The sequence below is a fragment of the Dromiciops gliroides genome, chromosome 1, assembly GCF_019393635.1.
Source record: "Dromiciops gliroides isolate mDroGli1 chromosome 1, mDroGli1.pri, whole genome shotgun sequence".
In the NCBI taxonomy this organism is placed as follows: domain Eukaryota; kingdom Metazoa; phylum Chordata; class Mammalia; order Microbiotheria; family Microbiotheriidae; genus Dromiciops; species Dromiciops gliroides.
This window is the reverse complement of record NC_057861.1, coordinates 519,875,840-519,895,014: the sequence shown is the minus strand read 5'-3', so window position 1 is coordinate 519,895,014 and position 19,175 is coordinate 519,875,840. Positions and strand designations below refer to the sequence as shown.

Here is a 19,175-nt window from a genome sequence, read left to right as displayed (position 1 = left end):
ATCAGGAAGTGACATTTGCTTGTGGGAGCAAGAGGGGGTGAGGCTGGTTCTCGCTTTTTTTTCATCAGGACTCTGGTGGAGAAGGGAGCTAGAAATGTGCTCTCCCTTTAATAGATAGATGATAGATTTCTCTTTCTCTTCACCAAATTCTTATTCTCCTTAATAAATGCTAAAAAGTCTAACTCTCGCTAAAGCTTATAATTTATTGGCGACCACTCATTAGATATTTTAGACAGACTAGCTAGAATTTTAGCACCTTACAAAGCATAGGTATACACATAAATACATACACATACATATATCTATCCATACTCGCACAATATATAGATAGAACTCCTTTGCATTCATTCATTCGACATTCATTGAGATATTTCAATCACTATAATAATAGTTGGTATTTATATAGTACTTTAAGGTTTGCAAATTGTCTTTACCTATTTTACTTCTTTAAATGTCCCCCACAATCCTGTGATATGCAGGACTGTTAAAACTTTTTTTACAGATGAGGAAACTGAGGCTCAGATGAATTCAGTATTTTAATGCTACCCCAAAATATCAAAATTAGAATATGAGTCCATGTCTCCTTGAATCTACTATAGAACTCTCCCTACTACACTATAGTCTGTCTTTATATTTTAAAACTATTTTTATATGTATAATACAGTGATGTACTAAGGAAGTTTTACAAAGATAAATGAAACATTGTTTTCAAGAAGCATATTATGCAATGTGTAAACAAACCAGAAACCATAATGCAGAATAAAACATGGTAAAGAAATGAGAGATTTAAAAAATCTTGAGGAGGGAGAGGTTCCTTCTCTTTGATAATTCAGGTAACACTTTTTTTTTTTTGAGGTAAAAAATATGTTCTTTTCAAATAACTATCATGTAGAATGAAGCTAAATTGGGGGAGGACATGAGGACAAAAACAAATTCAGGTGAGGAGGAGAGAGGTAGTTTTCATCTTCAGCATTCAATGTCTTTAAAAATGAGATTTTGTTGGGGGGCAGCTAGTGGCATAGTAGATAAAGCACTGGCCTTGGATTCAGGAGGACCTGAGTTCAAATCCGGCCTCAGACACTTGACACTTACTAGCTGTGTGACCATGGGCAAGTCATTTAGCCCTCATTGCCCCGCAAAAAAAATAAAATAAAAACAAACAAAAAAACAAAAACTCCTGGAAAAGGAGTTTTCCAAAGCATTGAAGACTCAATTAGACATGTTATCCCTAGTCTGTTCTGGAAAAGACCATTGACAAAAAAATCCCTGTCCAGTCATAGCGTTTGTGACCACTGGATGGAGAAGACAACCAGATTTGCCTATTGGGGGTCTGTTTGTTGATCACATAGGTTCCCAGGTCTCCACCCAGCTTTACTGTTAAAACACCACTCCCAAATGAAACATCATAATCCTTGTGTAAGGCTTGTCTCCAAGATCTTCAAAAATATGTACTAAGGAGTCCAGTGTTTCCTCTGCAAGTTTTTTGTAAGTGGTTTCATCTAGTGAGTTTTTGTCACTCAAAGTTGCTGTTTTCTTCAAATTGATCAGATAGATACTCTGCTTTTTGACCTTTGGAATCTGGCCTCCGGAGCCCTGGAACTGACAATTGAACTGTCCTGGAGACCAGGAAGCCCCAGCTCCAGTCCCTGTTTCCAGAACCAAGGGGCATGCCTCAACCAGGAGGCTGCAGAGCCCTGCCCTCCTAGGCCTGGGCGCCAGCTGCAGCAGGGTGCATGGCCTGGCTTGGCAAGGCCTCCATGGTGCCACCTGGGCCAGCTCTCCCAGCCTGAGCCTCCATATACTACTCCCACTGCTTACACTGTGGCCAGTAGCACCTCAGGTAATCTTGAAGGAGGTGTTATTTGACCTGCATCTTGAAAGATCAGTAGGAATTATAGAAAGTGAGTTCTAGGCACAGGAAATGGAGTGGTTGGAGTATAGACTATAAAGCAAGTGGAATAATGTAAGAAAAACCAAGAACATATAATTGAACTATTATGGAAGGTCTTGACTATGAATCTAAAGAACTCAGATATTAATGAGAAATAATGTCAATACAATGTTTTGAGAAAGGAAATGTCTCAATTACATTCATCAAACATTTATTAAATATCTCACTACTGTACAATGCTTTGTGTTAGGTGCTAAGCATACAAGGGAAAATGAAATAGGCCTTGACCTCACATATCATACATTCATAGCTAAACATTAATAATATTAATCATAGTATAATATTTCTTAAGAAATTCTGAGAAAGATACTTTTGAATAATCCCACATAGATTGCATTGGAAAAGACTGGCATTGAGAAATAAGAGGTAACTGTAATAGCTCAGGTGAGGGGTAGTAAAGGTGGTGGTTTAGTTGGTATCAGTACTAATGGAAAGGAGTTTAAAAATTCCAGAGATACTGGAAACAAAAAAGGAAAAGCCAAAGATAACTTCAAATATTTCTTACTGGTGGACTGAGTTTGGTCATATTAGAAACAATAATTGGAGCAGATTTTGAGAAAGATACAATGAATTCAATTTTAGATATTGCTTTCAGGACATTAGTTGAAAACATCCTGTAAATATTTGAAAATGGGGGTAATAAATGTTCTAAAGGGCAAGGCTAGCAATACACACCTAAGGATCAATTGTGTTGTTGAAACTGAGAATGTATCAAGTCTCCAAAGAAAAGAGAGTCAAGAACAGATCCTTAGGAGACTGCCTATATATACTGATCCTGAAGGTGTCAGAGTGGTTAGAGAAATACAAGAATCAGAAGAATACAGAGAAAACTATTACTAGGCCTATAACCCAGGTCAAAGAGAGAAGAAATAGATGTATGTGTATTAAAATCTTTATAGCAACTCTTTTTGTAGTGGCAAATAACTGAAAATGGAATGTGTGGGATAATGCCCATCAAGTGTATCTGTATCATTTATATACATACATATATATATATATATATATATATATATATATACACACACACACACACACACACACACACACATATATATATAAAGTGAGAAAGTTATATAGTTATATATGTGCTCATATGTATATATTGTATATGCATGCACATACACATATGTATTTATGTGTATATGTATGTATGTGAGCACCAATCACTTTAAGCAGGAAAAGATTTTCTCTGCTTGCTTTCAACCAACCACATGGAAACTTCAGGGAGCTGATTCACATCTATAAGTAACATTCTTTTTCAGCTATAAGAAGGCAGAATTGCCTTGAGTTTGTTCTGAGAGTTGGGTACTGGAGAGATGTTAGCTCTATCACCCAGTTGGCGATGGTGGCTGTGAACAGAAAGACATTTTTGTCTGTGTGTGTGTGTGTCTGGGTGTGTGTGTTTCCTGATAATGGGTGAATGCATATTCTTAGGTGGACATGTCTCAAAAGTCCCCTTATAAGTTTGGGACATACAGAGGTCTTAGGAAATATCCTAAAAATAGCCAAAGTCAGAAACAGAGTCCACCAAGCCTAGTAACATTAGCCATAAAAGTTGGGAAGTGACAAATCAGTAACCTTAAAATGCCCGAGTATAAGTAGTGACTTGTTATCACTGAAAGATCTGGCAGCAGAGAGACACTTGACATCTTCCCTTCTTGTGACACAAGAATAGAAAATAGGAGTAGGGTAGACTAATAGCCACAGTAGAGTGGCACATCAAAGACAGGCTGGCCCAGGAATGAAATGACCCAATGTAGTAATCAGTACAGTGGCCTAGACCAATGGTAGCTCAAACTGTGTAGCAGAGGACTTTAACTATGGGGAATGGTATCAGTATTTCACACAAGAGAACCTGGAGTCAGAAGTTACTCCTTTGTTATATGTACTCTTAATACATGTGCCTTGATATCATTTTACTTCAAATTTAAACCTACTGACCCCTGGTACAATATGTATAAATGGGAAGAATGTGTATTGGCATGTGGTAATGCTTTTGTACCAAGTATTACCACTAGTATCACTAATAGTATCAATGTGAGTATCAGTAGTAGTAATAGGAAAGAGAGCAAGAAGAGGAAGTAGAGGAGGACTTTCCATGATGATAGTGGTAGTGTCAGTAGTGGTGGTGGTGGTAATGGGAGAGAGATGGTATTGAGGGTGAAATTTGAGGATAATGTCCTTTCTGGAATATGAATAATTTGTACTAGCCTGACTTCTGAACCGTAAACCAGAAAGTCAGGACTATACCCAGTGTATTTAATAATAGCATAGCACTACTTAACCCAAGCAGCTTATATTTCATTATTTAATAAAAATGCTAACAGCCAGAGTTGCAACTTTTGATTTTTTTAATATATGATTTTGCCTATTCAACTGAGCACAACTCAAGGGTATCTGAATCACAAACAGTGCATCGAAGAGAACTGCATGATTTATTTAAACATAATGCTAGAAGCACATGTTTTAGAGGCTATCGTGCAGCTCTTGACCACTTCTATCTCCATCCAGAAAACAGAGATAAAACATTCTGTCTCTGGTCTATCAGAAGATAGTTTTAGAAATAGAAAAGAAAAAAAATAGTCTATACCAGGGTTACTCTACTGATGCAAAGGGTTTCTCTCCATATGTTCCTATTTATCTGAGGAAATGCTGTTCCCACAGCAACTCCATTATGGCACACTCTATTGGAATGACTTTAAATCAATCAACCATCAAGTATTTATTAAATACTTTCTGTATGCTCCACACCATACTAAGTACTTGGAAAGCAAAGAAAACAATGTTATTAATAATTCTTTTCTTGTCCTTATCTTACATTATTTTCAGGCTGTTTTATTTTCCATTTAGACTACTTGAAATTCTTAAACATCCCAATTACAAAGAGAGAAATTTAAAAACTGTAGTGTTTTTTTCCTATGACAAATTGTTCTGAAGAAAGTGTCAGACTAAGCATTTTGCATCAAAAAATCTAATTCTCCTTTGTTTATACCTCACTGGGCCTCTGTATTATGTCCTGAGACTCACCTAAGCACCATGTCTTAACCTGCCTGGGGAGTCAACAACACTGGCTTTATTTTCCTAATTCCCATGAAGAGGTGAATGAATTGAATATTACACAGTTAAAACTTATCTCTACATCTGTTTTATCTTGTTGAACTTTTATTTAGGTAGAATTGACTAGTATAAAGCAGACAATGCATGACCCTATAGTAGAGTCCCTTGGACAGTTTTGTATTACCATCCTTCATAAGATGGTTGTGTCTTTAGTTCAGAAGTACTTTCCAAAAATTCAAAAATAACTCCTTAGTTGTTTGGCTGCCTTCAAAACTAGCATATTTTGGGGCAGCTAGGTGGCACAGTGGATAGAGCACTGGCCCTGGAGTCAGGAGGACCTGAGTCCAAATCTGTCCTCAGACACTTAACACTTAACTAGCTGTGTGACCCTAGGCAAGTCACTTAATCCCAATTGCCTCACCAAAAACAAAAACAACAAAACTAGTGTATTTTTAATGAACAGTAACCAAAATAAAAAGAAAAACACAATTTTATGTTGTGAAAAGGTGTTGTCCTTCCAAAATCCCAGTTTAACTCAGCAGTTGAATGCTGACTATATGCAGGACACTGAGCTATATTCAAGGAATATCAAGGGGGGAAAAGTAAAAAATAGTAATTGCCCTCAAAGAGTTTACATTTTTTCTAAACATTATGATGTAAAAATATGCAAAATAAAAATTAGGTCTTTGAAGGAAGGAGAAAACACTAAAAACTCAGAAGATATAGAAATCCTTACTATTAATATTACTATCTCTTAAGATGGCACCAGAAAAGAGTCCTGAAGGGAAGTAAAAATTCTAAGAGGTAGAGTTGAGGAGAGAGTGTATCTCAGTCATTGGCCTATTCTATACAGATTCATGGTGTCAGGAAATGGAATGCAGAGGTCAGGAAATAGCAAATAGGATAGTTTGGCCAAAATATAGAGTACATGAAGGGGAATGTGGAAAATATATTTTTAAATCTAGTCTAAAAAGACTTTTCAATACCAAAGCAAAGATTTTACCTTTATATTTCCTCTTAGAATTAATAGTGAGCCATTCAAGATGCATGAGTTATTAGAAAGGATTCATTTTCAATTTCATATTTCCATAACCACGCCACTGTGATACACTTCACTCATAGATAACATTCTGTTTTAAGAAAGAAGCAAAGAAAGCTGATTCCATTTATTTTAACCATGTATTTCTGGCGAAGTGAATGAAATGGAGAACACAGCAAGAGGGGAAGGCAAACTTCTTTGCTAACAAAAATAATTTATATTAAGGACATTTTCATCAAAGTGCACATGAAAGTCATCAGAATTACACAATAGCTTCATTTGAAATAGTTAAAAAGACACATTACATTGTGACATCACAAATTCAGTTGGTATTTTGGGAAGGCCCACTCTAACAATAGGAGGTGACAAATCTAATTTTTACCATCCTTCTACAAGCACCTTAGTAGGTTCCTTAGGTGGTCAGGTAAATGCAAAGAACAAGTGTTAGACAACTAGAGGATCACTAGGTATTTTTTTCAAATTTTCTATCACTAATTGTCAGCAAATTTTACATAACAATAATAGCTAACATTTCTACAAAGTGAGACATATTATCCCTATCCCAGTCAGTTTGTACAACCAGTTCCCTGGACAGTCCAATGATAGTGACAACATACAAGGGGACTTGCCTGCTGAGTATAATTGCATGTGAGGGAGATAGAGTCGGAGTTTAAAAGAGAGGCCATAAAACTTTGGAATAGGTATCAGGAGTTTCAGAGGTTTCAGACATTGGTTGGGGCAAAGAGAAAGGTTTTTAAATGTCTGCAACTCCAAACACTCCCATTAGCCTTTCCAAAATGTGAATTGCCTTTTTCTCCTCAGTCTTGAATTCCTCCCCTTTCACCCTTACATAAGTAGTATTTATCATCATGGGCTCAGAAGTCTTGCAGCCAATCAGGAATCACAATCCCCTTCAGCATCATAGAGCTGCCCTTCAGGGAACTACTCAATTTGCCTGGGTTCTGGTGTTATATAATATGGTCATAGCTCCAGAGTGCAAAGAGAACTAGAAGGCATTTATTACAAACTTGTCATTGTATAAATAAGAAAACTAAGTTGGAGGAAGTTTAAGTAACTTGCCCAATGTCAAAAACAGGAAGTACTCAGAAATATAGAATTTGAAACAGGGTCCTCTGACCACAGAATTAGCAAATTTTTTTTCTTTTTCTACTTCACCCCTCTGAAATGTTAAGATTTTCCCCTGGCCTTGATCTTTCTTGTTACAAATCTATTATTCTAGGGGCAGCTAGGTGATGCAGTGGATAAAGCACTGGCCCTGAATTCAGGAGGACTTGAGTTCAAATCAGGCCTCAGACACTTGACATTTACTAGCTGTGTAACCCTGGGCAAGTCACTTAGCCCTCATTGCCCTGCAAAAAAAAAATCCAAAAAGCAAAAAAAAACCCAAAACAAAAAACTATTATCCTTATGTACTTTTATCCCTTAGATATAGAATGGAAAAATGTTAATCCCTCATTTAATTTAAGAGAGGCCTGACAGAGTGTGTATGTGTGTGTGTGTGTGTGTGTGTGTGTGTGTGTATGTGTGTGTAAGAATAAACAATGTTATTTTAAAATTAAGTAGTTCATACAACAACCTAGTGATCAAAGTCTCATTTTCTCCTATTCATGCCTTTGGATAAGGAGAATAACAGTTGCTCTCAGCAAAGTAGTAACAACTATTTCAGTACTAATATTCCCCAAAGTGGAAATGCTAGAATGACAAAGTAATATGAATATCTGAGTACAACCTTATTTAGATCTTAAAAGGAAAATAGAAGAGTGAAGATGGCTGCCAGGCCCACCAACTCCCAAACACACACACACACACACACACACACACACACACACACACACACACACACAGCCAAGAAACTGAAGGCAAATGAATGTAACTGGCACTAGAAATGCTGAAATGTTCATTTCTGAGCCAGAGCAGTCTTTTGGCTATACCCAGAGTTCTGTTGCCCAAACAGTGGATCTTCTGTTTGAGGGCTGAACATGGCAATAATTCTAGTCTTTTGCCTCTTCTCTTACCACTTAAAAATTGTAAAACACTTCCACATTTTGCTTTTGAAAGAATTATCAATGAAAGGAAACTATACCCACATTTGTAACTCCTCATAGGAAATGATCCCTCTTTGCACATTATTTATTTATTTGGGTTTTCTTTAGAGCTGAAAGTGGCAAAGAGATCTGCCAGGTTGGGCCATCAAATGTAAGCATCCTCGGTATGACTCAAAGATGCTCATTGTTTTCATTAATGCCTTCATTCTCTTGGGGCTTGTTTTCTTCCCAACAGTGTTTAGAGTACTAATACACCATGTGCTAAAAATCATAGCCTCTCCGTGTTCAGAAGCATACAGCAGAAATAACAGGCTGAATCAGTACCGATCTTGGAAAACACAGTCTGCTTAGACAGAAGTCAGGGAGAGGAAGTTGGCATGAACAGAGATCAGGCAGCTTCATGGAGAATGTCTCAGTGGGCAACTGTCTAAGAAACTCTAACAATGGGAGGAAAAGAGGCAATTGAAGACAGACACTTCTAAACCCAGGAGATCTTTGAGAACAGGTTAGCTACTCATCTGTCTGGAATAGTTTAGGTGAATTCAGCATGGAAGTAGAGGGTGGGATGAGGTGATCTCTGGAGTTCTCTTCTAGTTCTATAATTCTTCTAGTTATTATCCAAGTCATGATCCTTCCATCTTGACTGCTGACAGGAGCCGAAGGAGCAAAGAAAAAATGTTTTCTCTCTTGTAAGGCAGAGAGTCAGAGGACTTGAAAGACACTTGGAGGTCATCTGAGCATCAGGTTTGGAAAGGGCTTTCCAGAATCATTTGTTTGGCCAAGGTTTGAGTCTTACTCAGCCTTCATTTGGGAATGTGTTACCTGAGTGTGCTAAATGGTACCTTAGAGACTTTGATCTTACCATAATGCCAGATAGAATTAATATTCTCATTATTACCACTAAGTGAAGAAGTTGCTATGAAGGAAGGAACTTTAGTTTTCTTGGTGTAGAACTTATTAAATTTATCAAGAGAGACAAGGCTATAAAATTCTCATTTCTAATTTTAAAATTCTACTTTGATTTTTAAATTACAGTAGCAACATGCTTTATTCTTCTGTCTTTCCTTACTCATAACTGTTGGTATGGGTTCCTTAAAAGATGTATTCTGGAAGTGACTTCTTTTAGGCTGTTTTATATCTAAAAACCATGGCTCATATATTAGGTCATCTTTTTACTAAGTAAGCAACTTCAGTTCCTTTTCTCCTCATTATCCCAGATATTTTTATTGCTAGTCTGCGAGTTTTGAATAGCATTTAGTCTAACAATTTAGCCAGGAATTCTCACTGAATCCTCAGTCTACAACAGATTTTTATATAATATTTTGTATAAATATATATATATATATATATATATATATATATATATGAATGATCATTTCTCTCATCACATTTCTTCAAGTAAGGAGAACAAAAATGGCTTCTTAAGAATTACCTAGACTGAAGATGAGCCAGAAATCTTAGTTAGAGTCACCCTAGAAATCTCTTGAGACAAGGAAAAATCTGAGTCATGCATTTGTAAATGCTTACATTCTCCTTTGTATCAGGCTTTGTATGAGAAAACATCATTTAAAACTTAGAATATTGTTCTCACTCACAAGTCATTTTTGCTATTTATCAACCAAAAAGCAAATTTGGAAATGCTGTACATATACAGAAAGTCCTAGAGAGCATAATGAATTTAAGTGAATGTTTTGGGAACAAAGTGCTACAATGAGCTAATGAGATTTCCTTTCATCTTTATAGAACTACATCTTGGACACTGCACAAGGGAAAGCTTTTGGTAGTCTGGATATACAAAGGCAATATGTGCAGGATGGACGCAAAGTCATGAATATTTAATAACTCCTTTATTTTTTTTTGTTTTTAATTTATAATACTATAGCATCATATACAGTATATATAGGAAATCAATTTACATCATGTGTGAAAAATCAAATCTTGAGAATGGCAAAAAATAAAGAAAAAATAATTTTCAAAATGTTATACTTCAATAAATATTTTATTAATATATCAGACTCCTTTGTGACTTTTGGCCCACCCACTCTGTACTTGAGCATTAACTCTTTGAGATGCATGTACAAAAGTTATGGCAGCTATTAATAGCATATTAAATCTAGTAAAAAAACTCAATAAGTATTTGATAAATGATTGCCTGATCAACAGATACAATTTTTAATGTGTCTACATAGTGCCAAAATAAAGTCAACTCAATAAAAATATCCCTTTAATAGCAAAATATCTGACTGCCTGGCTGAATTTTTCACTCTGCATGTCACAATTCATCCATTCCTTAGAAGACAGTGCTATATGACATGTAGCCAAAATTCATCTCTTAATTGCCAACCTGGTGATAAGTGTTCCACAATATTTTGATGTTTACCTTAAGAAAACACACATATAATCCATTTAACCACATATAGCCCAGAGTGGTTGTGAGCTTTCTGTTTTCACTTCAATTTCCTCTCTCAGGTGACCTTGTCTCCTATCTGAGAGGATTATAGTCATCCATTATGAACATCCTTATCTCCTATCTTCCACCCTTTAAAGCCTTTCTATGTTTTCCCCATCATCCCCTCTTTTCAGCAGATAAGGTGCCATTCTTTGCCAAGACTAAGCCACCATTTTTGGCCTTTGTTACTTTTCCTCCATGGTCTTGGTCTATTGATTATTTTGTTTCTCTTGACTTCAGTGTTTTTCTACTCGTTCCTTCCTACTGGTCATAACTACTCTACTTTAAAAATAAAACAGGGGGCAGCTAGGTGGCACAGTGGATAAAGCACCAGCCCTGGATTCAGGAGGACCTGAGTTCAAAGCCGGCTTTAGACACTTGACACTCACTAGCTGTGTGACTTTGGGCAAATCACTTAACCCTCATTGCCCCACCAAAAAAAAAAAATAATAATAAAATAAAAAAAAATCTTCCCTTTACTATGTCATATCCTTAATGTCTTTTCTTGCAATATCTTCCCTTGACTAGGTCATAGTCTCAAAACATTCACTACTTAATCCTTACTATCTGCATTTCCAATTTCCATCACTTTATAGAAAATACTGTATTCAAAAAGTCATCAATGACCTCTTAATTACAACACATATTTTTCTTAACGCTTAATGTTGTGTACCATTTGACAATATTGGTCATCATTTGCTTCTTGTTATTCTCTCTTCACTTTGCTTCTATAGTATATCACTGCCCATGATTAAAATAGAGATTTGATTTTAAAGAAAATGATTTGATTTTAAAGAAAATGATAACTGACTCATATGTAGAGGGGTTTTATATTCCATTCATTCATTTATTTTAGTAATAAAAATGTTATTATTTTCTAGTTACATGTAAAGATAGATTTCAACATTTGTTTTATAAGATTTTTAGTGGCAAATTTTTCTCCCACCCTCCCTTTTCTCCCCCCTCCCCAAGACACAAAGCAATCTGATATAGGTTATATATGTACAATCACATTAAACATATTTCTGTATTAGTCATGTTGTAAAAGAAGACTTAGAACAAAAGAGAAAAGCCTCAAAAAACAAAAACAAAATTAGAAACAGTATGGTTCAACCTGCATTCAGAATCCACAGTTGTTTTTTTCTAGATGTGGAGAACATCTTCCATCATGAGTTCTTTGGAATTGTCTTGGATCATTAGATCATTGGTGAGAAGAGCTAAGTCTATCACAGTCGATCGTCACACAATGTTGCTGTTACTGTGTACAACGTTCTCCTGGTTCTGTGTATCTCACTCAGCACCAGTCCTTTTAAGTCTTTCCATATTTTTCTGAAATTTGCCTGCTCATCATTTCTTACAGCGCAATAGTATTCCATTACATTCATATACCACAACTTGTTCAGCCATTTCCCAATTTCCAGTTCTTTGGCACCACAAAGAGAGCTGCTAGAAATATTTTTGTATATGTGGGCCCTTTTCCCTTTTTTATGATCTCTTTGGGATATAGACTTAATAGTGGTATTTCTGGGTCAAAGGGAATGCACAGTTTTATAGTCCTTTGGGCATAATCCCAAATTGCTCTCCAGAATGGTTGGCTCAGTTCACATCTTCACCAAAAATGCATAAGTACTGCAATTTCCCACAGCTTCTTCAACATTTATTGTTTTCCTTTTATGTCATATTAGCCAATCTGACAGGTGTGAGGTGGTATTTCAGAGTTGTTTTAATTTGCATCAGTAGTGATTTAGAATATTTTTCATATGGCAAAAGATAGCCCATATGTAGATTTTGAAGTTCACAAAGTATTTTACATAAAGATGCTCCCTGTGCCATAAATGGAAGCTATCATTATTTCCATTTTATAGCTGAAGAGATAGAGGTTATGAAAGGTTAAGTGACTTCCTCATGGTCACACAGTCAGAAAAACCTGATGTGACAATTGTTTCAATTAATAAAATTTTAAGAAGAATGTTAAATTTTTAAAAGTAATTTTAAATTTATTATAATTTTCTATGCATGTAAATATACTTTAAATATGATTATACAACATTGTTTTGAATATATTACATTAAACAAATACACTATATTACTATTATATTACAATTACAATAATTACTTTGAAATAAAAATGTTCATCCTATTATATCTAATATATGCAAATTCATTGTGCCATTTGACTCAGCTTGGTCTTTCAAGATATTCTTAAATTACAGTTCTTCTTAAAATCTTTCACCCAAGGTAAAAATTATTTTTGTTTTTTGAGTCAAAATTATCTTTGGACATAATACTCTAAGCCCTGGCTCACCACCACAGACTCCTTAAAAACATATTTTCTACGTGTTTCCATAGCACACATTACTAATACCAAGACAGTACAGCAACCTTTAGTTTTAAATTACCAAATCCAAAGAATTCTCAATCTTAACACTAAACTCCAGTATGAAATAATCTATGTACAAGATTAACATTCTTTCTCCATAGATATTATGAAACTGTTAAATATTTATAAATACACATCCAGTGAAGAGAAATTTAGTAATTCTAATCCATGATTTTGCACAAAGTACTAATGAAATAGAAAGGTGGTCTATCCTATCCCAGAAAGCCCTGTTCCAGAGCCCATGGGGGAGGAGGGTAGAAAAGAGAATTAATAAGACACCAGACATTTATAAGAACACCTACAGGTTAGGATGATGGTACTATGTGTCAGGCCCATTCATTTTGGTGTGAAGTATGGGCAGAATTGTGGTTTAAGGTACGGTTTTATATCAAATTCTATAGCTACAGAAGTGAAAGTTGGGTAAAAGAGAAATATGGAATAGGGTTTATATTGTAAAGAGGATGATGTTGACAAGCAGCAATACAGGCCAAGTAACTCAACAAAGGTTTGAACCCATACCATCCACACAATGGACCAGCTGATATATCTAGAATCAACTACAATGCTGTGTGGCATGGATGGACAGATTTTCTGCCACCCCAAGATGGCACTGGAGGAGAGAGTGAGGCTGGTGACTTTATACAGCATTCCCTCACTTAAGTACAATTCCCTGAAAGTCATGGCATTGCTTACTGATGTCATGGTCCTCTGAGAGTGAAGGACTTTTTTGTGATGATCAACTGTGATAGACTTAACCCTTCTCAGTAATACAATGACCTAAGACAATACCAAAAGACTTATGGTGGAAAATGCTCTCCACATTCAGAAAAAAAAGAACTATGTAGTCTGAATGCAGACTGAAGCATACTATTTTCATTTTCATTGTTGCTTTATTGTTATTGTTGTTTATTTTTTCTTGTACTTTTTTACTTTTGTTTTGATTAATGTGGAAATATATTTAACATGATAATAATGTATAACCTATGTCAAATTGCTTCCTGGCCTCAGGAGGGGGCAGAGAAGGCGGGGGAGGAGCGGAGAAAGATTTGGAACTCAAAAAAATATATTTATATGTAATTGAGAAAAATTTTAAATTAAAAAATATATTTTAAAAAAGAGAATGAAGGACCAACAATAACCAACCTTCTATGAATAAGAGCTCCCTCCTTGGAAACCCAATTGTCAAGCTACAGTTGGGCAATGCAGTTCCCTCTCCCTCTTCCTTTCCCTCTCCCTTGCCTTTTTCTCCCTCTCTTTCCTCTGTAGATATAAGGAATCAGACCCTTACCTGCAGGGCTCTGAAGAAAGGAATGTAAGTTTTGATTGCTTAAACCTCATGAGATGTCTGGGGGTTTAGAGCCTAGATTTTTTTAAGGACCATGCCTTAACCCCAAATCAATTTGACTCTTATAGATTGGCCAATAATAGGTCCCATCCCAAGCCTCATTGGCCATAGTTTGGCCTCTTAGTGGCTCAGAGTGAAGGTAAATAGCAATTGTTTCTGTTTTGGCCAGAAACCCTAAGGGCTTTCCCCTCCCAGGCTTTCCTTCCTTCCTTCCTTCCTTCCTTCCTTCCTTCCTTCCTTCCTTCCTTCCTTCCTTCCTTCCTTCCTTCCTTCCTTCCTTCTTTCCTTCCTTCCTTCCTTCTTTCCTTTTCTCCCTCCATTCACTCATTTATTTATTTGTTTTTACTATGTAAAGTAGGCCATTCTTTGCCTCATTTCTTACCTAGCCTTAATCAATTTATTGGTGTTAGCTTAGGCAAACTGAGACCTGGGAAAGACCTTAGCTTAAAAAAGTCAAATCCTCCCACGGTTTTGGGGCCATCTCCAGTTGTCCTGATGTATATCTTGCCATTGAACCCAGATGGCTCTGGAGGAAAGAGTGAGGCTGGTGACTTAGCACAGCCCTCCCTCACTTAAATCCAATTCACTTTAAGTTTTAACATAACCTCCCTATGTCATTGTCCTGTCATGAATGAGGAATAAACAACAACAATAAGGATGCAAGCCCACACAGGAGCAAACTGAGGCCAGGTCCTTGCCACCCCCCTCCACTCCCCAGGAAATTTTTAAGCAAATTGATTACTGAAATCACGATGTTAGAAAGTTGGTAATGAGAACCACAATCACCAGATTGTTTATAGAAATAATCTCAAGCATGAAGACAAGATTGACTGATTTAATGATCAGCTGAGGTAGCATTACTAACATGAGTACAATATCAAATTCATTTTTTGCTGGTCCCAAAGTCTCACTGAAAATGATGATGGTTATGAGAGTCTGGTATGATCTTGAAGAAGAAGGGGAACTCTCATGCATTTCTCCATAGGGGAAGGGGAAAGGAACAGATAGGGAAAGGCTGGACTTCTAAAAGGATGTTACCACATTGGATGAAATCCAGATTTCTCTTTTGCTCTAAATAGCACTACCACAGAACATGGTGTATTTTCTTGACTATAATCTATTGCCCAGAAGACACTGACTTGTAAAATTTGATCAGTTTTATATTGAACATATTGAGTTTGTACACCTAGAGAGATTTATAAAACATGGCAGATATGTGTAATACAGATTTGGCAGCTATACAAAAAAATGGTGACAGTTGAAAATACAAAACTAGATGAAATTGCCATGGGAGAGAGTGTAGAGAAAAGAAAATTAATAAATACAAATGAGAGGGAAGGGCAGGGAAGGAGATAGGAGGGAAAGGGAATAGAGGAAAACCTGAGTATATAATGTTGGGGAATACCACAAAGGGATGGAGAGTCAGAAGGACAAAGACAGATGAGTAAGAGGAGGAGGAGGAGGAGGAAGAGGAGGAGAATTTGTTGATAAGGAACTCATTGGTGACTTGTGAAGGGAGTAATTTCCAAGTGCTTTGTCATGCTTTAGGGATAGGGACAGGTCCTGTGACTTCTCAGGATTAGGTTAGGACATTCACTCCATCAGTGCTGGTTAGGACCTTTTTTTTTTGTAATTTATAATCTTATAGAATTGTGGCGTCCAGCTCAGATAGAAACAATCATCTATATATAAGAATCTATATATAAGAATCCCCAATGACTGCATATTGACTTAGTTTTAAAAAAGTAATGTTATGTGTTTTATTGTATTTTTATTTTTTGTTAATTATTTCCGAGTTACATTTTAATCTGCTTAGAGCTGTACTGAGGAGTGTTATAGGCAGAGTGTTGGACACCTATGGTCCAGAGCACTTAAGAGACTGTGACTTGCTCAGGGTCAGATAGCCAATATGTTTCAGAGGCAGTATTTTAACCCAGATCTTTTTGCTTTTGGGGCTGCCTCTAAGTTAAGCTACTTCTCATTAAGGGAGAAAAAAAAAGTTTGACACTCCTTTTTTTTACCTTATTATATAAAATCTTCACATGAGCCATGTTTTGGTATAATGGAAAGAATTATTTTATTTTGTGCTTGTTGCACATAAGGAAAGTGTGTCTGCCATTCCTCCAACTGCAAACATTCTTCCAAATTGTGTTTTGGGGGAAAAAAAACCCCAACAAAAAAGACAATTAGTGAGACAACATGGGCCAGCAGGAAAAAAAAATGTTTACATATATGGAAGTAATCACTATTCTAAAGTGGTTATGAAGCATATTCTAAGAGCATACAGTATTCTCCAGACAAAAACATTTTTTTCAACTGTTATGATACTAAAGCCATCACAAAGTGCTTTCTCCAAACCCGACTGTTTTAGCCACAGCACTATATGTGGAGTCAAGAGGACCTGGTTTCACATTCCAGCTTTGCTACTTAATACTCATGTGTGACCTTGGGCAAGTTAGTTATATGACTCTCCTGGCCTCAGTTTTGTCATCTGTAAAATAAGTAAATTGTTCTGGTTTATCTGGAAGTGTCCTTTTCAGCTCTAAATCCTGTGATTATAAAGTGATTATATCACCTACACTAGAAGTGAGATGAGAGATATGTAAACTGATATTGATTAAATTATCTCTGGAGGGGTAGTATACAATGAACAGTAAAGGAGAAGTAAGGGAACTGTCAGCTGAAATGCAGCTCTGACTTTTTCGAGCTGACAGACTATGGACAAATCACTCTATAACCAATAGAGGTTATTACTTATGCTACTTTACATAGTCTGTTTTGAGTAAACTAAGCTTTGTAAATGTACAATATAACTGGGAAGTTTCTACTTTGAAAGAAAAAAATTAACATGTTTGTGCAAAAGAGATGTTGAAAATAATTAATTTGTCATGACAGGGTTACATAGATGAGCTAAAGTCCACAGCTATCTCACTGTGATAAAAGAATAATTAATGTACCCCAGATCACCACAAATTTTGAGGGGAGGTAAACCAGAGGAGAAAAACTAAAATTTAAAACTTTTGCTTCCTTCTTACTTCTCCCTGACTAAGAATTAAAAAGTGAACTGGATACTAAGACATTAACTTTTAGGTTAATGAGAGAAAGGGCAAGGAAAGAGTGTGTGTGTGTGTGTGTGTGTGTGTGTGTATATATAGTGTGTATGTATGCATATATGTATGTGTGTATACACGTGTATGTATATGCACACATATATACACATACTCATACATATGTATGTATGTATGTGTATGTGTATATGTATATGTATATTCACCCAGCCATTTGTTTGTTTATTATTTTGAACAATTTATGCTCTACTCTGGCACATTCAACTTTAGACAGTTGAGAAACACCCTTTCCACTAGAAAAAGGAATACTCAGAAGATGTAGTGATCTTAGGTGTAAATAGGTTGATAAGTGACAAGCTTAAGAAGAAAAATTTCTATTAAGGCTTGACTTCCAAGGAAAACCTCACCAGTGACTGTGTAACTCAGATAAAAATAGATATGCCTAGTAGTAGCAGTAGTAGTAGTAGGCCTCCACCAGTCTCAGACGACCATGGATCAGTGCCTTAAAGAGCCACAGGCCACAATGTGGCTGTGCAATCCTATACGAGAGCCGCAGCTCCTGAGTGACTTATAACTGGTAACTGCCGCATCCCGTGTTGTATCTACCCCATGAGGAGTAGCTAGAGTGTCCTCTCCAGGGTGCTGTCCTGGGCAGATCAATATGGAAAGCAAGCTGTTGTCCATGCAACAGGTTTTCCCTTTCCACGACATTGGTGTATCCAAAGGAGAGGCAGAGCCAGTACAGTTTGGCACCAGTGCCGCCACAGGAGTTGCCAGAGAGATGTGATGTCCAACATCCAACTGCCTAAGGGACTTCGACTCCTGATTTTTCCTCAGGGTTAACTCCTGAAGCCTTTCCCATATATGGGTATAGCTGCAAGGCAGTGGAGGTTTAAAATCAGGGTTTCCTTCCCCTAGGCCCGTTGCCTGCCAAGGCTAATGAGCCGCACCTGCCCGAAGGGACTGGTTTTAAGGCACCAGTGACTTGCCTTCACTCCTTCTCCTGTTAGTGGAAACAGTTACTGGAAAAGTAACATTTAATAGGATATACTAAATTATAGTAAGCTTTTTTACAGGTAAATTTTATCAAAATTACCTAGAAATCTTGGCAAGTGACTTGAAACCAGAGAAGCAGATCTTTAAGGTTCAGGTCCCTTCAATGCTGCCTTGAAAATAAGACCTATTCCAGAATATCTAAGAGAAGATGTTTCTAGGAACTAGATGACTACATGGAATATCTGGGATCTAAGATGAAACTGACCAAATCTTCTGAATAAAGACAACAGAACACTGAGAGAATGCACAGATTACCATCATCAGAGGAAAAATGCAACAATAATAGCAACAACTGTATTTTAAACTTGAAAACATAATATGGTTAAATATAAGAATCTTAATAATGAATAAATATTTTAAGTATCCAGGAGACATTATTGAGAACAGAGCCAAGATGGTGGAAAGAAGTCAGGAAGTTTCTTGAGCTCTCTCAAGTTTCAATGAAAAACATTAAATCAATCCTCTTGAACGGATTCTGAAACTACAGAACCTACGAAAGGACAGAAAGAAACAATTTTCCAACTTAAGATAATTTAGAAGACTTCAGGAAAGTTTGGTCTCACTTGGGAAAAAGGGAGCACATCATCTGGGCAAGTCAGCAGGAGGCTTTTGCCCACATCACAGCAACAAAGGCCCTTCAGTCCAGGCTTAACAGGCTGGAGGCACAGAAGACCAGTTGTGAGACCTGCCAACAATAGCGGAAAGGGCAAACTATCAGCTTAGAGAACCAGCCACAAGACAGGTATGACTAGGCCAAACCATCC

The 19,175-nt window shown here is 36.6% G+C and overlaps 1 protein-coding gene across 1 annotated transcript; it reads right to left on the bottom strand.

Annotated features, from left to right (window-relative positions):
- Window positions 1-1,228: 1,228 nt before the first annotated feature.
- LOC122751124 (frataxin, mitochondrial-like) lies at window positions 1,229-15,262 on the bottom strand. The gene is given in 3 exon segments (XM_043998067.1): window positions 1,229-1,416; window positions 1,419-1,819; window positions 15,153-15,262. Coding segments are annotated over 3 exon segments (699 nt in total).
- Window positions 15,263-19,175: the final 3,913 nt, after the last annotated feature.